The sequence below is a fragment of the Antrostomus carolinensis genome, unplaced genomic scaffold, assembly GCF_000700745.2.
Source record: "Antrostomus carolinensis isolate BGI_N321 unplaced genomic scaffold, ASM70074v2 scaffold1455, whole genome shotgun sequence".
NCBI lineage: Eukaryota > Metazoa > Chordata > Aves > Caprimulgiformes > Caprimulgidae > Antrostomus > Antrostomus carolinensis.
This window is the reverse complement of record NW_010314044.1, coordinates 42,885-60,858: the sequence shown is the minus strand read 5'-3', so window position 1 is coordinate 60,858 and position 17,974 is coordinate 42,885. Positions and strand designations below refer to the sequence as shown.

Genomic DNA, 17,974 nt, shown 5'->3' with positions numbered 1-17,974 from the left:
TTTTATTTTTATTGTTACACAAGCTAAACAGGGATTTAGCATATTGAAGTCTCACCATGAGACAGACAATTCAGGTCATGTCATTGCAAAACAATAATAATAATAAATCCCTCTTCTTCATTTCTCTTGCCAACATAATCCTGAAAAGGCACTAAAATAGAGTTTATAGCCAGGTTGGAAAGATGTTACTTCTTCTTAAAGCATATCCATGAAGACTAAGAACACAGATAATGAAGACGAATTGAGCATAGATGAGATTCAGATTTAAGAATACAAACTGAGTGAGCCAAGTCATTCAAACCATCCCTTTTTCTGTTATACTAGAACATTCTTTGAATTAGGATAACTATTGTGCTGAGTCCTCCCACTCTGCTGCATTTTCCATTATTTTTATTAAGTAATTCCCTAAATAGTTTAGGAAATTTGAAAATTCAAGTCAAATGTTGAATAACTTAAACATTACAAAAAATACTGCCATCCTACACAGTATTCAAAGCATGGGGTGGGGAGACAGCGGGATTTAGTATTTCTCTGTGTTACAGTATTGAATTTATCAAGACATGGGAGCACTGCCTTGCACTGAGAGAAGTTAGCAATTTCCTCTAGCTCCAGCAGTGTCTTCAGTCGTCATTGCAGGGAAGTATGAGCAGGAACAGAAACTGCTGGGCTAGGCAGAGGCAGGATGCTCCCAAACCCTAAAGTGCAAAAGAAATTAAACACAGCAACACAGGACTACACTTTGAATAGGGCACACTACAATAAGTAAAAGGAAAAGCTAAATCTTTCTATTTTATTGTCCCAAAAGGATCCTATCCAGGGAATATATTTGATAAATGTAAACTTATACTCAAAGGGAAAAATCTTCTAAATAGCATCAACAACCCATATTATTGCTGCATGCATGTTTGGGGGTCTAGAAATATTGGGAAGAATAATTCCAGAAGTATTTTTATTCAAAAGATAGAGAGGGATAATTCAAAAGTTGGAAAGTCTTTGGTCCAGCTCTCTGCTATTTTGCTACAGTGCTACTCAAAACACAGAGACAGACATGAGGTACTTATTCCCGGAGCAGCTCTGCAGTCCTCTAAGATGGAGAGGAAATGTAGTTCTTCCGTATTCTGGAGTTACAAATATTGTTCAGTGCATAATCTAAAGGCTTGTATTTTAGCCAGACGCAAGAAGAAAACATACAGACTAAGGTATTTGTCTATATCATCCAGTTAAAATGTTTTATAGCCCTGAAGATCACCATGTTACAGCTACCGCAAATAAAGCCTTCTTTTTCTGTCCGGGATGCCTGCTTTCTGGTTAACTTGAGACTAGAAATTTCAGTATCTCAGCTATAGCCAACAGGCAACCAGACTTCCACCTACAAAAGATGGAGATACCTTATCTTTACAGTGCCTGCTAAAACCTGGCTTTAAAATTCAAAAGGTGCAGTGCTGTGTGTTAAAACCAGCTCTTTTCAAACCAAAGACTTTTACTAAGTTATAGGATGATCACAGATTCCATTAAATATAACTAAACTTATATCAGAAGGCAGCAAAAGAAACACAGAATCACAGAATAGTGATAGTTTATATTCACATATAGTTTATATTCTATTACCATGACAAATATTCCATGGCTGTATAGATATTTCTTGAGGCCAAACTACATGAAAGATAGCCAGCTAAAGTAAGTGGTCCCTGTAAATTTTCATTTTCTATCATCTATGAAGATGCATTTCTAAAATCCAGACTTTCTTAAATATATGTAATCACTGTTACTGATTAGTTCCCAGGATTTCAAACTTGGATTTGTTCCCACAGTTTAAGCCCCAGGAAGCTGATGTTAGCAGCACTTGCAGCAGCAATAGCAGTTGCCTCTTGCCAAGAGCAGTGCTGCCAGGCTTGCAAGGTCCCTGGGAAGAGTCTAAGGGAGTTTCTGCGTGCCCAGCACCTTTGGGCTGCTGGCAGGGGAGGTACGAGCCAGCAGGAGATAGGTCTAGGGAGAGGGGCTGGCAAGAGTGGGATGGTGCCAGCTGTCCCCGTGACAAGTTCAAACTGCAGGAAGCCACATATGACCAGCTACTGAGGAACAGCAGCCACGGGGAGCACTGCTAACAGGCTCTGCAAATAAGGACAGCATGGGTTGGGAGCAGTGTCAGCAGTTTGTGCAGCAGTTCCTGTGGCAAGGTTGTGTGGGAAGAGCTGCCATCTCTGTCACTGATTTGGCTTCTGTCTGCTGGGCTCACCTGCAGGCTTAGGCTGCAGCCCTGATGGTCACTCCAGCTAACCGACAGCTGTGCAAGCCTACCCAGAAGCTTGAGGTCTCTAGGGAATTGGAAGGACAATGTATTTCAAAAGAATTTTCATTTTATAAGTGGGCTATTTTTTCCGAGAAATATAAGGAGACTGTGACCTGCTGTAAGAAAGTGGTGTCCACCAACCACAACAGAAAGGCTGGGTCTGAAACCTGAATGGAAGCACTACAGCCTACCTATGCTGATGTCTCCCCCCCAGACAGACCTCTCAAGGACTTAAATAGCTGTCCACACCTTGGGTTGCATGGAGCTCCAGTTTCTGGAAGTCCCCCTAGCAGCTGAAGGCAGTGGTGGATGTCACAGTCGCAAGTACGCCCAGCTGGAGGATCTCCTTGGGCAAGTAGCCATGTTACCAGAGGAGCTCAACAGGCAACACAGTATCCAGGAACGTGAGCAGGAGATCAATACATGGTATTGTGCACTGTCCCAGCCTGAGCGACAGCTCTGCCTTAAGGCTGTGCAAGGGGAAGGTAAGTCTGAACCAAGCCTTGAGTTGACTGACACAAGTAACTCTCGAGATGAAGGAGACTGGATCCTTTTGTCTGCTCAGGGCAAAAGAAAAAACTTTCCCCATCCGCTGAAGTGCTCCTACATAATGGATAAAATGTTCTGGGGTTGGGGAAAGAAGAGCATGTGAGTAATGGACAGGATCCAGGAAAAGTCAACAATGAAAACTTGATCCAATCACCCACCTGCATTAGAACCACTGACACCAGAAAAGCATATAAGGTATTATGAATTGGAGATTCCCTACTGAGAGTCAAAGTACCCATTTACCATCCAGACAACTTTTCTAGGTAAGTTTGCTGCCTACCAGGAGCTTGCATTTGTGACACATCGGAGAGGCTGCCAAGCTTGATGAATGCTACAGAGTATCAGCTCTTCCTACTGTCCCTTGTAGAGTTTATTGATACTCCAATAAGGCAACTCAGACTCTATGCCCCTCAGAGCAATGCTGAAAGGATCAGGAGCACAGGTGGTGTTCTCCTCTATCCTACAAGTCACATTAAGGGGTTGAGGAAGGGGTAGGCAAATTAAATAGGTGAATGCCTAAATGTGCAGCTGGTGCTGTATTCAAGGTTTTGGCTTCTGTGATCATGGATCCAACTTTGAGAAGTCAGGTCTCTTGGCAGCTGATGGGATTCATCTGAGCAGATGAGGCAAGACCCTCTTTGCCAGCAAGCTGGACAGACTTAGAAGGAGAGCTTTAAACTAGATTTAGCAGGGGAAGGAGTTGGAGTTTTGGGTAACAGAGAGGAGCAGGGGGCTGCTGATACATTAGGAACCAACAGGGGAATGCCTATGAAATGGCTCAAAGGAATTAGGGCATTTTCCTCTAAAAAGGTGACATGGTCGATAACCCAACTGAAGTGTCTCTATACCAGTTCACGCAGCACAGGTAACAAACAAAAGGAGCTGGAAGCCACTGTGGAGCTAGAAAGCTATGATCTAATCACAGTCACTGAAACATGATGCGATAAATCACACAACTGGAAGGTGCAATGAATGGCGAAAAACCTGGTAGTTGTGGGGGCTTAACCTCCTCTATATAAAAAATGGATTGACTACACGCAGCTGTCTGAAAAATAGCAATGAACAGGTTGATAGCTTATGGCTGAAAATCAGAGGCCAGGACAACAAAGGAAACCTCATGATTGGTGTTTACTACAGGTCACCCAATAAAGGGGAGGATGTTGACGGAGCATTCTTACATCAACTACAGGAATCATCATGCTCGCATGCTCTGATCCTGCGGGGTAGCTTCAAGCACCCTGACATCTGCTGGAAGAGTAGCACAGCAAGCTGTAGGCAGTCCAGAAGACTCTTGGAGTGTATCCTAATCCAGATGATAGACAGCCCAACCAGAGGAGAAGCATTACTGGACTTCTTGCTTACCAACACAGATAAACTAATAAGAGCAGTCAAGACTGGTGGCAGCCTGGGCTGCAGTGATCATACCCTGGTGGAATTCACAACCTTAAGGGATATAGGCCAGGTGAAGAGTAGGGTCAGGACCTTGAATTTCAGAAGAACAAATTTTCAGTTGTTTAAGGAATTAGTAGACAGGAGCCCCTGGGAAACTGTCCTCAGGGATAAAGGAGCAGAACAGAGCTGGCAGCTCTTTAAGGTTCATTTTTCTTAGAGCACAAGAGCTCTCAATTCCCACATGTAAGAAATCGGGCAAGGAAGACAGGAGACCAGTTTGTCTCAGTAAGGTCAAACTCCTGGTCAAACTAAAGTGTAAGAAGGAAATGCACAGGCAGTATAACCAGGGTCATGTATCCTGGGAAGAACACGGGGACACTGCCCAGGTGCATAGGGATGGAATGAGGAAAGCTAAGGCACAGTTGAAGGTGAATTTGGCAAGGAATGTGAAGAATGATAAGAAGGACTTCTAGAGGTATGTTGCTCAGAAAAGGAAGAGGTACTCCCCTCAATATATAAGACAGGAGAACTAGTGAAAACAAGCACAGAGAAGGCTGATGTACTCAACAATTTTTATTCCCCTCAGTTTTCACTGGCACTCACTCTTCCCACATCTGTCAAGTCCCTGAAACTCAAGGCAGAGATTGGGAGAATGAAGTCCTTCTCATTGCAGGAGAAGATCAGGTTTGAGACTACATGAGGAACCTTAACATACACAAACAAGTTCATGGGACTCAACAAACTGCAACACAGGATCCTGAGGGAACTGGCAGATGTAGTCACTAAGCCACTTTTCATCATGTTTGAAAAATTAAGGCAGTCAGAGCAAGTCCCCAGTGACTGGAGAAACGGGAATATCACATCGATTTTTAAAAAGGGTAATAAGGAGAACCCTGGAAACTACTGACCAATCAGCCTCACCTCCATGCCCAGTAAGATCATGGAACAGATTCTCCTGGAAGGCGTGTCAAAACACAGGGAAGACAGTAGAGGTGATTAGTGACAGCCAACATGGCCTCACCAAGGGCAAATCATGCCTGATTAATCTAGTGGCTTTCTATGAAGTGGCTGCATCAATGGACAAGGGAAGAGCAACTGATATCATCTACCTGGACTTCTGTAAGGCCTTTGATATGCTCCCCCCCACAACATTCTTGCTGCTAAATTGGAGAGATAGGGGTTTGATGGATGGACTGTTAGATGGATAGGGAAGTGGCTGGATGGTCACGTCCTTAAGAGTTAGTGTTAATGGTTCAATGTCCAAGTGGAAACCAGTGGTCTCCCTTCAGGGTCCATATTGGGACCAATACTATTTAATATGTCAATCAGTGACATAGATAGTGGGATTAAGCACACCCTTAGCAAGTCTGCGAACAACACAAAGAAGAGTAGTAGAGTTGATGTGCCAGATGGAAAAGATGCTATCCAGACTGACCTTGACAACCTTGGGAAGTTGCACAAGGCCAAGTGCAAGCTCCTGCACGTGGATCAGGGAAATACCCAGTATAAACATAGACTGAGGGATTAATGGATTGAGAGCAGCCCTGCAGAGGACTTGGGGACACTGGTGGATGAAAGAATTGGGCATGAACCAGCAATGTGCAATTGCAGTCCAGAAAGCAAATAATATCCTGGACTGCATAAAAAGAAGCATGGCCAGAAGGTCAAGGGAAGTGATTTTCCCCCTCTACTCTGCTCTAGTGGGACCCCACCTATAGTACTGCATTCAGTTCTGGGGTCATAGAATCATAGAATGTTGTGAGTTGGAAGGGATCCACAAGGATCATCGAGTCCAACCCCTGTCCCTGCATAAAACAGTCGCAAGATTCAGACCATGTGTCTGCGGGCGTTGTCCAAATGCTTCTTGAATATTGTCAGGCTTGGTGTCATGAGCACCTCCCTGGAGAGCCTATTCCAGTGCTCCACCACCCTCTGGGTAAAGAACCTTTTCCTAATGTCCAAACTAAACCTCCCCTGGCACATCTTCCTGACATTTCCTCTGGTTCTATCATTGGTTGCCAGGGAGATCAACACCTGCCTCTCCTCTTCCCCTTGTGAGGAAGTTATAGACCACAATGAGGTCTCCTCTCAGTCTCCTCTTCTCCAGGTTGAACAAACCAAACAACTTCAGCTTCTCCTCATATGGCTTCCCCTCTAAGCCCTTCACCAATTTCATGGCCCTCCTCTGGACACTCTCCAGTAGCTTTATATCCTTTTTATATTGTGGCACCCAAAACTGCACACAGTATTTGAGGTGAGGCTGCACCAGTGCAGAGTAGAACAGGACGTCACCTCCCTCGACCAGCTCACAATGCAGTGCTTGATGCAACCCAGGACACAGTTGGCCCTCTTGGCTGCCAAGGCACACTGTTGGCTCATGTTCAACTTGCTTCTGACCAGAATGCCCAGGTCCCTCTCTGCCAGGCTGCTCTACAGCCTCTCATTCCCCAGTCTGTACATGTGTCCAGGGATGTCATGCCCCAGGTGCAAAATCTGGCTCTTGCCCTTGTTAAAATTCATACAGTTGGTGATTGCCCAGCTCTCTAATTTATCTAGATCTCTCTTTAGGGTCTTTCTGCTCTCGAGAGTGTCCACAACTCCGTCCAATTTGGTGTCATCAGCAAACTTAGCTAGCAGCCCTTCAAGTCCTGTATCCAAGTGGTTAATCCACAGAACAAGAAAGAAGGTTCCTTCCAACCGAAAGCATTCTAAGTTTCTATGACTTGTCTGGCTTATATCATCCAGTGATTATCTATATAGTCCTAACAGATGTTCTATCTACTGCTTTTAATGACACAATATAGACTGAAAGGAAAATAATTTAATGTGCCTCAAGAAAAGAACTAACATTTATGCTAAGTACAATAACATCTTGTATTCAGGCCCATTCAAGTTACAATTTTCCAAAGAAAGAAAGAAAGAAAAAAAAATATAAAAGGTTTTCAGTAACTCAGCATTGTGATTAATTCAATGCATATTCCTCCATCACAGGCTCTGATAATAGTGACAGAATTACACATCTCTATCATTAAATTCAGGTTTATATATGTTTCTTATATACAAACTTAGAAATCAAATGTAACTGAAACACACCAGATTTACAGAAATAAGTATAACTTTCAAAAAGAAGATAATCCAGACTAGAAGAAATGGACACAAATATAGTCAATCTTCACATTTTATGTCATAATAATACTACTTTTTTAACTTTTATGAATAATCATGTTTGTTTTCCATATGGTTGTTTACCTGAATAAAAGTGTATTTTCTCTTTATTTTTTTTACTCATTAAGCAAGTCGAAAATACATGGAATTCACCTAACATCTTCCAATGTTTAGGCAGAACCTAATGCATTCTGAAGGATCATACTTACGTTTCACTGAGGAAGAAAAAACAGAATAAAACACAGTTCCACTGTTTGTTTGGGTTTTTTTTTTCCAGAGTGCTAAATGCATGTTCTGAGTATCTTATTTTTTTCTAATTTAAACATAGACCTTCTATAACAAAGAAAAAATTCCATAGCGTTTCAGAAGTTACATTTACCACTGTCGAGAAGTATTATTTAATGCCAAATATAGCACTGTATTTTTCCTAATCCATTTAAAATAATCAGCTATTGCTTTTCAGTGTCTTATATGAATGCCTCTGTATTGTGCTTCTTTTCCTAAATGCCACAAGATAAAATTATAACATTCCTTTTAGTTTGTTTTCAATATAAATGCATAATATAGGAATTCATCAAGGCAAATATTGCATTTTTTTTTCCTTTAGATTGATATGAGGCTGCAGGACAAAGAACCATTTTAAACCACTTATAATCATCTCTATCCTTCAACAATTTTACTTTTAAGAAACCAAGAGAAAACCTTTTAAGAAATCCATTAAAAAGCCTTTTTTACAGATAAATAACTATCACCAAGTTCCAGGGCATACACTTTATTTGACAACAACAATAACAACAATCTTTTTAAGAGTCTTGAGTTCTTCACTCATGTTTTTAATTGTTTTTTCTTTTTTTTTTTTATTATATTTTTGAGCGTGTTTCTGAGTATCAAGATTGCATGTATAAATACAGCAAAGTATCTTTTTTATATTCCTGACTTTATCTTTAAATCTAACTCTAACATAGAAAAAAATGCTCTTTTGTATTTAAAGAAGAGTTAAAATCAGGGACAAGAAAATAATTTCTCGGTACAGTAATGAGCTAGAGCATTGTTGAAACACATTAACCACATTAATAGATAACTCAGCAAAAGAAGTTCCTGTGTTCCCAAATAGTACATGTCAAGAATAGAGATTAGATTTGCTATCAAGAAAAACAAGATTAAAAATCTTTGTAAAAGCCATTTTAAATTAAAAAACTCCTACCACAATATTACTATACCTTGTGTATCTAAAATGGTGGAAATGAGCGTTCTAGCAGTCTATATGCTATTCAATACAGAATGTATGCTCTTTGAATAAGATAAAAAATGTTTCTAATGTCTTCTATTGCCAGTACATTTTTAGCTTAATTTTCTATGGAAAAGTAGAACTTCAATAAATAAGCTTCCATTTGGAGAAAAACCTGGTACATGCAAACATCTGGGTGTCAGACTCACAGGGAAGGCAGAAAAGATTTTTGTTCAGTTGTCACAGATCTAAGGTTATTTTGTTATTCAATCTAATGCTGATGGAAGAATACTTATAATGTCAAAAAGATGCAGCTCTTGTTCTGCTTGAAAGACAGAAGCATTAATTTGTTTCAATATAATAATTAATTATTATGGAGTTCCTTGTATTTGCGAAGATATTTTTACATCCTTTGACTCCGTATTACCTGCAACATAAATTCCATCAGTGTATATAGCCTGTTTTGTCTGTATTACCTTTATATCTTCTGCCCTAAAAACCAATTTGCACAAAAAAATAATAAATACAGATAAATAGTAACTTTTTCCCTCTTCCTACCATTACCAACTGTTTTGAAACTGGAAAGTACTAATTCTTGATTATTTTTCTTCTTCCGTTTGTTTTTTGTTTTGTTTTTGTTTTTTTTTTTGCCATGGAATCCAGAAGATTTTTATGAGAACAAGATACAAGTTCTCATAACTTGTTAAATGACTAAGCCAAGAACAAATATGATATTGCAACAAATTTAACGTAAACCACCACTAACATTATTATAAATATCCAGTCATTTTTGTCTAAGGTGAAGGTAGCTGTTAAAAAGAAGGAGACATGCAGCACAGTCCAATTTCCGTGAAATACTGATCAGAATTAAAAATTACTATAATACAGTCAAACTATCCACCAGCAAGAATGTTCTGTTTAAAAACAAAACTGGCCCAACAATCTATAATCGATCAATAGATAAATTAAGCAATGAAATATTTCTCTGCAATTGGTGATGAAGAGTCACTTACCTAAGACCCCCAGCCTGTAATTGAGAGTGACAACAATGACATTTCCATAACTTGCGAGAATGCTGCCATCAATCATATTGCCAGTACCCTCCATGTAAGATCCACCATGGATGTAGACCATAACGGGTTTCTTGCTGTTCTGATCATGAATGTCTGAAAAAATTCAAGTAAGGAAAACATAATAAAGTAATAACAAATAAGGAAATATGGCATTAGCAATTTATAACAGTACTAAAAATATTCTTAATTATTTCCTATGTTTTCAATGTTATCACCACAACTTGGCTTACATAGTTCAGGATCATCCTACAAACCTAATAGTTATAGTCCGAATATCTGTCTTGGCGCTTTCAAATTCTATTTCCTCTGAAATGTTCTCAGAACACTTGAAATGCCTCCAATATTACAAGGGATTTAATTTTAATATAAATATCTTAAAAACCTATTGAGGAAAATTAAATTATGGAATAATATTGTCTTTTTTTAGAATATTTTGATTCAAGTAAATGCCAATTTAGAAATATCTGTACAATTAATAATGAAATTACAATAGTGACCCATACATTCCCATTCCTCACTGAGATGTAATTGTTGAAATTACATTCCCAATAGATCAGTAAGAGAGAATATCACAAAATCTAATTGTTCTGATAGAAGCAAACATAGTAAACTGTTCCTTCTTTCACATAACCTAGGTGTTAACAAACAAAAAGAGTTTTTGTGAATTCATGGCCCAGATGTTTTGTCATTAAAGCAAACTATGTCTTTTGTGTTGTACTTTTCCTTGGCATGGTAGCTAAGCCTTAAAGGACAGCCTTGAATTAATGCTCCTTAATGGTATAGCTGATCTTTTGGATATGCAGAAAAGCTATTGACTACTTTCAAACAGATAAACAGCTAGGTCTTTATTTCTAACAGAAAATCAAATTAAATTGATAGTAATACTTTAATACTTCAGACTAAGTTATAAAGATGCACTAATTAGTGATTTGGGTTATATTTAGGACTAGGTTCATATCTCTTCCTCTAAAAAGTTAGGCTCCTGACCACAGGGTCGATTCAGACTACCTAAATTAGGAACTTGTGTTCTCTACAGAAACAGCAGGAACAGAGGCTAAGCTCTTCTAAAAAGCAGAGGGCAATTCAGTGAGTTGCCACTAGATATATACATCTTTTACAAATAATTCAGTGTATCTGCATGTGCAATAGGAGTTCTTCTTTCCATCATATAATACAACATACAAGGGAAAGCAGAGTTTCTGACTATTCAATAATTTATAAAAAAAAAAAAACAAAAAAAAAACCAAACAAACAAAAAACAAAACCTGTCTTCGCTTTTGGGTAGGATAGACATACATTGAACAGTGGAAAAGAGAAATGGAGGAAGAAAAAGGTGAGCTAAATATCTAGAGGTAGGTGACCTAGGTTTGAAAGCTTTCCAAAACTCTTCCCTTTCTTCACTGTCCTGGTTTCCCTAGGATAGAGTCAATTTTCTTCTTAGTAGCAAGAATAGTGCTGAGTTTTGATTTCAGTACTGGATTTGTTATGAGAAGAATGTTGATAATATACTGATGTTTTTAATTGTTGCTAAATGAAAACAAAGACATTCCAACTTCCCATGTTTTGCTAGTCTGCAGGTGGAGAGGAAAACTGGGGGGAGTGTAGTAAATTAGCAAACCCAAACTGGCATTTGGTTATGCCAGTGAGATATTCCATATCATATAATGCCATGTTCAGTATATTAATGAAGGTTGACCCTATCTGGGGGATCACTCAGGCTCTCTCTTTCTTCTGGGATTGCGGTTTTGTTTTTGGGATTGTCTCTGCTCTGATATCACTAGCTAGGGACCGGGCTGGGCATCGGTCAGTGGGTGGTGAGCAATTGCACTATGTATCACTCATTTGTATATTCCATTATTACTGTTATTATCATTATTATTTTGATTTCAATTTTACTTCAATTATTAAATTGTTTTTATCTCAACCCATGAGTTCTCTCACTTTTACCCTTCTGATTCTCTCCCCCATTTCACAGGCAGGCAAGAGTGAACAAGAAGGTTTGGTGTTTGGCTGCTGAAAGAGTTAAAACCACCACACTCTGGTTTGTTAGGAAATACTCTAATCAGTGAGACACCACATATATAATATTTTTTATATGTGGAACTAATTTGAGCATATTTAAAGGGAAATTATGACTGGTCATATTTCTATAGCTCACTTTTACTTTACTCATGTGTTTGCACTACCTTAAATATCAAAAATTGTCAGCTGAGCATAAAGTACATATGTTCAGGCTCCAGTGTACACCTGTGTAGTTGTCAGAGTTTAAGGCTTCTCATAGAATCCACCTCTTTACATAGACAGACAAATACTTTACATGTTGTATTTTATGTGTTGTACTTGAGCAGCAGAACAAAAGGTTTTGTGGTGAGACCTTTTTAACTGTTGTGACTACGAATAATGCAGCTATTAAACAGACCATATAAAGTAATGAAGGACATTCTAATGGATGTATTAATTTTTCTTCTCAGCATTTTCAGCAAAGTAAATGAAAGTGTTTCTTCTGTGAAGCCTCAGCTAAGCCCCCAAAAAATTAAAACAACAATTATTTAACACCACTATCTCATTTACTGAATTACCTTTCCCTTCCCTTCCCTTTCCAAAGTCTCATGGCATGATTTCTTGTATTTATTCTTTCATTACTACATAGTTCTACCTCAGGGCTGAATCTTTCACTGCTGAAGTCAATGGGCAGTTTCCTCTTGCCCTTCAATGGGAACATGATTAGCTTAGACATAAAGAAAATGAGCTCCATGCTTTATGTGCTTATACCTGAAGTCGATGCCCTTGTTAATCATGAAACATTAACATTTTATATTTTTAATAACTCTAAAAAATAATGTATTCATAATCCAATATCTATCTTGGGTTTTTAAAGTAATTTTTATTTTGCTTATTAGTTATCTTTTGCTTTAAAATTAACTACAGCATTTGGTATAGCAAATGATGATACCATATTTTTAAAAAAAAAACATGTTACACAGAAATAGGAAGGTGATATTCAGAAAATAACAGTAATTTTGAGGTGTTCTGCACAGCATTATATAAGCATGTGTTATAAGAAACAGTGTAATTCAGCAATGAAGGTGGTACAGTACAGGACAACCAGTGTGAATCAAAGAGTTTTATTGCAGTATTTTATGTATGGATAGAGTAGCTACAGTTGATCTGAACTCCCAGAAAATGAGGAGACAGTGTCCTCACTGCTGTATGTGCAATTCTAAGGGGAACGGAGAGGAGAAACGTATCAAACTTATTTAAACTGATGTCAGATAGAAGAAAACAGGAAAAAATACATGGAATAACACTTGGGACTGGCCAAGCATGAGAGGATTAAGAAACACATTGCTCCAAAACAGAACAATAAACTCCCCAACGCTGTTATCTTCTAAATTAATTTGAAAATGTTTTTCTTAATTTGGTAAATATATAAAGTAAAATAAACTGTCAGTGTAACTTTAATGAAAAGGAAGGGTGAGAATAGAGGAAGACTTATTTATTTATTTATTTATTTTATTTATTTATTTTGGTGAGTCCTAAATAGCTTTGCTGTGCCAAGGCAAGAGAAATGTATTTCTTCATAAAACTTTTTCAAAGTACTTCACTGTGAACTTTAACATTTCCTTTCAGGGAATCCAATCCAACTCTGAAAGAAGTCAATGAAAATGATTGTCATTGATTTCAGTGGGAATGCGGTCAGAGTCAGAATGAATGTATCTCAGAGGCTAGCTGATTACAGGAAAAAACCATAAAGAAACATCAACAGCTTCCTTTATGTTTGTGTCCTGAAATAAACCACATCCTGTGAGAAAAAAATAAATAAATAAATAAAAATAGCAAAGACAAAGCACAATTCAACTGCATCAACGTACAGCATGTGCACTGGGGAAACAGTGGAAGTGAAAGGAAGGATATATGTCAGTTCTTTCATGAATTTCAAACAGGTGAATTTACAAAATGTGTAGGAGGGAAAAGAGCACATGCATGCTTTTAAATTCCATTTTCTCAACCTAAGAAAGAATAGAGGAGGAAAAGTATGTGCTTTCAAATAATAGTTATGGTACTCACTTCACACATATTTAGGAATCACCTTTACACCTATGTCACAGGGGAACTGCAGTCATCTATATGCTAATTCAGATTTTAAAAAGAAAACCAATGAAAGTAATCTCTAAAGAAGAAAATAAAGAAGCACACTGAAGTGTGCTTCTACAAATAAGGGACTAAAAATCATGTTCAAATAACAGCAATAACAATAACAATTATGATTATAATAAAAATTAAAAAGTTTATGTTCATGCATCAGGGTCGAGCTTTGAAAAAACAAAAAATACCTTCATCTTCACCACGATCATTACTGGTTATATCATCTGCGCTTTTCTTTGTGTTGGCTCCTGGGATCATAGTAAGAAGGAGAATAAAGGGAAAAAAGAGAATTCAAAACCAGCAGGTTCTCAAAAATAAAAAGAACACTAGTACCAAAAAGAAAAAAGAAAAATGTAACAAAATGTCAAAATCTGTTACATTTGAAATTGAAAAACAAAAAAAAGATGCAAACTGTGCATAAACATAAAATGCCAAGAAGAACAAATTGAAAATATTTGAAAAAATGTATCATATTCTGTGATAATGCAGTTACTTCAGTTAAAAGTGATTTCTCCAAAAACAAAATTAATGTGCTATCAAAAAAGAACAATATAAACAAAAAAGTTTATTAAAAACTTATCAAATTATGGTTTCTACATAAGAAATGCAATTGATTTCATTCTGTTCTGTAACCTTGAAGTACTAATGCCTTCAGTCACTGTCTTCAATGACTGAATATTTTATTCATTCTCATCAGGATTTATTAAGAATTAGCCACAACCTAAATTTTAGATGGAACCACTATAAATAAAATTATCAGAGTCTTACACAACTTGAATGGACCCAGACAAGCCATACAGAGCTCCTTAAAATTTAATCTTGCTTCCTATATGAGCAAAAAGACATTTAAAACAACAGGCTCTAAATAAAGGTGAAACAGAGTTGAGTCAATTCCAGACATAAAACTGGTCCAACAGTAGCTTTGGTTCATATTATACCACATTTTGTGCTCTTTAGAAAAAATGTAGAAATTAACTGAATACAATTACTTACCATGATAAAGAACTTGCACTTATTTATTAGAAGATTTATTAAATAATGCATTTTAATTTGTATTCAGTATGCTTTCTCAAAATACTTTTGAGGTGTATACATGCACGTGCGCGCGCACACACACACACACACACACAGAGACACACCCACACATCCATACATGCTATAGCATGTGTTTATGGGAGCAAGAGGAAATAAACATAGCTTTCCCCACCCCTCTCCTTGGGCAATACTTCTGTTTTCTGACTAAAAATAATGACACTAAGCTATCCTTGTACTCAGTATTTCATTACACTATGCTTACTCCTACAGCAAGTAGCCCTCTGTAATGCAAAAGGTTACTTGATAAAGAGTGAAACACGAATAGGAAACTTCATTTCTAATTTAGTTTAGAAACTAAATATTGCTACTAAACAAATAAAATGACCACCACTCTAACCATTTTTTTTCTGAATGTGACTAAATAATGTATATATTAAATGCCAGGTGACATCTTTTCATTTGTCCTACAATTCTATTAATTGCTAAGTGAGAAAGACATGATGTAATTCCTTACTGAACTGTGTCAAAACTCTTTTGTAAAGGATTTTTTTTTTTTTTTACATTTATATATATAGTGTGATAGTAGGGATGAAGAATAATGTAAGCATATGTGAGCCAGTTCTAAACTAGTGCCAGTCAACATAGCCATAACAAAGCAGTTTCATATGGGTCACTTTTTTCCTCCCTAAGAAGTTCTATGGGTAATGCAGTCGTAAACTTTAATTCAGTAAGCGTTTCTCTTTAAAAAGTTTTTCATTCTGAAACACTGACCCATCTGCTAATTAACTTTAAAAAAAATAATTGAATTCATTTATATGTGGATGTAAATTCACTTTGTATTCCCAGATTTGTTCTCGATGCCATGCATACCTCTATCACAAATTAGGATATCACTCCACTGTAAGCACATCCTCTGGCTCACATTTCCTTTGATAATGAATAAAAATCTCATCCAGGAACAGATTTCCTGGGATTGCAATTCTTCTCAGATGTATTCACAATTTATGCTATATCTTCCTCCAATCAGATAATATATATCATATATATGTAATGTAGTCAGGTCCCATGCATGCAGTTTACCAGTGTTTGCATCTTAGGTATCAATTCTGAAGCCTCTAATGGCAACAAAAAATTATCAAATACTGCTTGAGCTGATGCCATTTCTTTGCATTTTATATGTAATTGCTCCATCTGTCACACAGTATACCTTTTGACCCCATTTAATTTTGGGAAATCTCTCAGTTTTCAGAAATCACAGAGCACATTATTAGCTGTATGACCTCCCAGTTTCACACAGAGAATGCTCAACCTTCTGGAAACTTCCAGCTCAAACTAGATTAATACAGGATTTAATAGTCATTCTGTCAGTGATACGTCTTATTTATAAAGCTACTTCAATAGATTTCTAAAGCTTTTGGTTTCCCATCCCATGAGAACTATTACATTTTTACAATCAGCTCAAGTCAACAGTTCATTACAGTCTCGAGGGAGCAATAGGAGAGAAGAACTGTACTTTCCTTTCTGTATTTCCCCCAAGACTGGTGGGTTAGTTTTACTTTGAGTCTCACTTGGCACACAAGCCTTACGCCATTTAATGTCCAAAAAGAGGGGTCAACCAGTGGGGGAGTTTGGCTGTCATAACACTGTCCCTGGCTCACAGCTATGGCCTAAGCTCTCCAGCTACCTTTTTAGCTGTACTAAGAAGTTCTCATTTGGCAGCTGAAGAAAGATCAAAAGAGGCATGGAGGCATTTCAAATAAAAGTGAAGGAAAAAGATTATTCAGAATTACAGCTTGTCAAAGTGTCTTAGAAGCTGACTGCAGATCACCTACCTTTGGGAGAGATCATAAAGAAAGACAACACATTTATCTATGTTCCTGAATTTTTACAAGCCTGTTGATTTGAATTGAAGAAAGAGAAATATATGCATATTGTCTAGGTTTAAATAACCATTATTTCTTAATTATTTACTGAATACTGGCAACATGAGTGTGCAATTGTGTATGGTTGTATGTGCAGACATATACACATACTGATACATGAAAATACTCTATACAGACTTCCAGAAAGAATATGGTTTTATTCTCTAGCACTTCTTTCCCATAATGATGTTAAAATGAAATTATGATTTGTCAACAATGTGCATAACTCCAACAAAAAGCCATATTCAATTATTTCAAAGCAGTCCCTAGCCATAAATTAGATGCCTTCCATCTCTCTCCTAAAAAATATGAAGACTTAGCTTCCTACTGTCCTAGGTTGTTTTTAATGCAGAAGATATGAAAGTTCAGAATTTTACTTAAATTTTCCTGAATAAGATATATTTGGTTTCGGTTTAATTCCTGTATTATCAATGAATTATAGAAGGCAAAAGATTACAGTGGCCACTATTCTGACACCATAAACAACATGAACAAAACCATTTGGGTTCCAACTGCTAGCTCTGTATAGCAGCAACATATAACTAAGGAACATGTAACATAATTGAATTTGTGTTCTTAATGACTCCAGCTGCAATGCACATAAAAAAAAAAAAAAAAAAAAAAAAGATCTAGAATTCCAGATCACAACAAACGTGTAGGTGCTCCTACATAACCAGGAAATGTTTATTTTCAAGAAAAAAGAATTATAATTTTGTGTCATATTCAAAATTGGATGGACTGGAAGAAAATGGAGCAAAAATCTCTAGAGTTTTGTGTTCCATGCATTAGCCAGGAATAAAACAAAAACAAAATGCTATTTCACAAGCTTCTTTCAAATAGTGTTAGAGAATCAATTTAAAAAAAAAAAATCTATATATATATATAAAATCTATAAAGAAAAATTCTAAGGTTGAAAAAAGAGTTTGAAAAAAAAAAGAAATTCCAATTACTGCTCTGTACTCTCCATTGCTTATAGTTTTCAATTACATGATTACACATACCTTTGTTTCAGAAGGATTATTTGCATCTCTCTGTACATTAACTGTTCCATGTACAGAGAATGAAAGCAGGATGACTTTCTTAATACTTTATAAATGGCACTACTCTATATACTGTTCCAGTATTCAGAAAAGATACCTACATGTTACTTTCTTGAATTACATCCAAAATATAA

At 37.0% G+C, this 17,974-nt stretch overlaps 1 protein-coding gene across 1 annotated transcript in view; it reads right to left on the bottom strand.

Moving 5' to 3' along the window:
- Positions 1–9,102: 9,102 nt before the first annotated feature.
- LOC104524558 (neuroligin-4, X-linked-like) overlaps positions 9,103–17,974 on the bottom strand; it is a 41,453-nt gene continuing 32,581 nt past the window's right edge. The window contains exons 2-4 of the mRNA XM_010167480.1: positions 14,032–14,091; positions 9,638–9,790; positions 9,103–9,116 (exon numbers count right to left, since the gene is read on the bottom strand). Of these exons, the coding sequence (XP_010165782.1) occupies positions 9,103–9,116; positions 9,638–9,790; positions 14,032–14,091 (227 nt within the window). The remainder of the gene's footprint in view (positions 9,117–9,637; positions 9,791–14,031; positions 14,092–17,974) is intronic.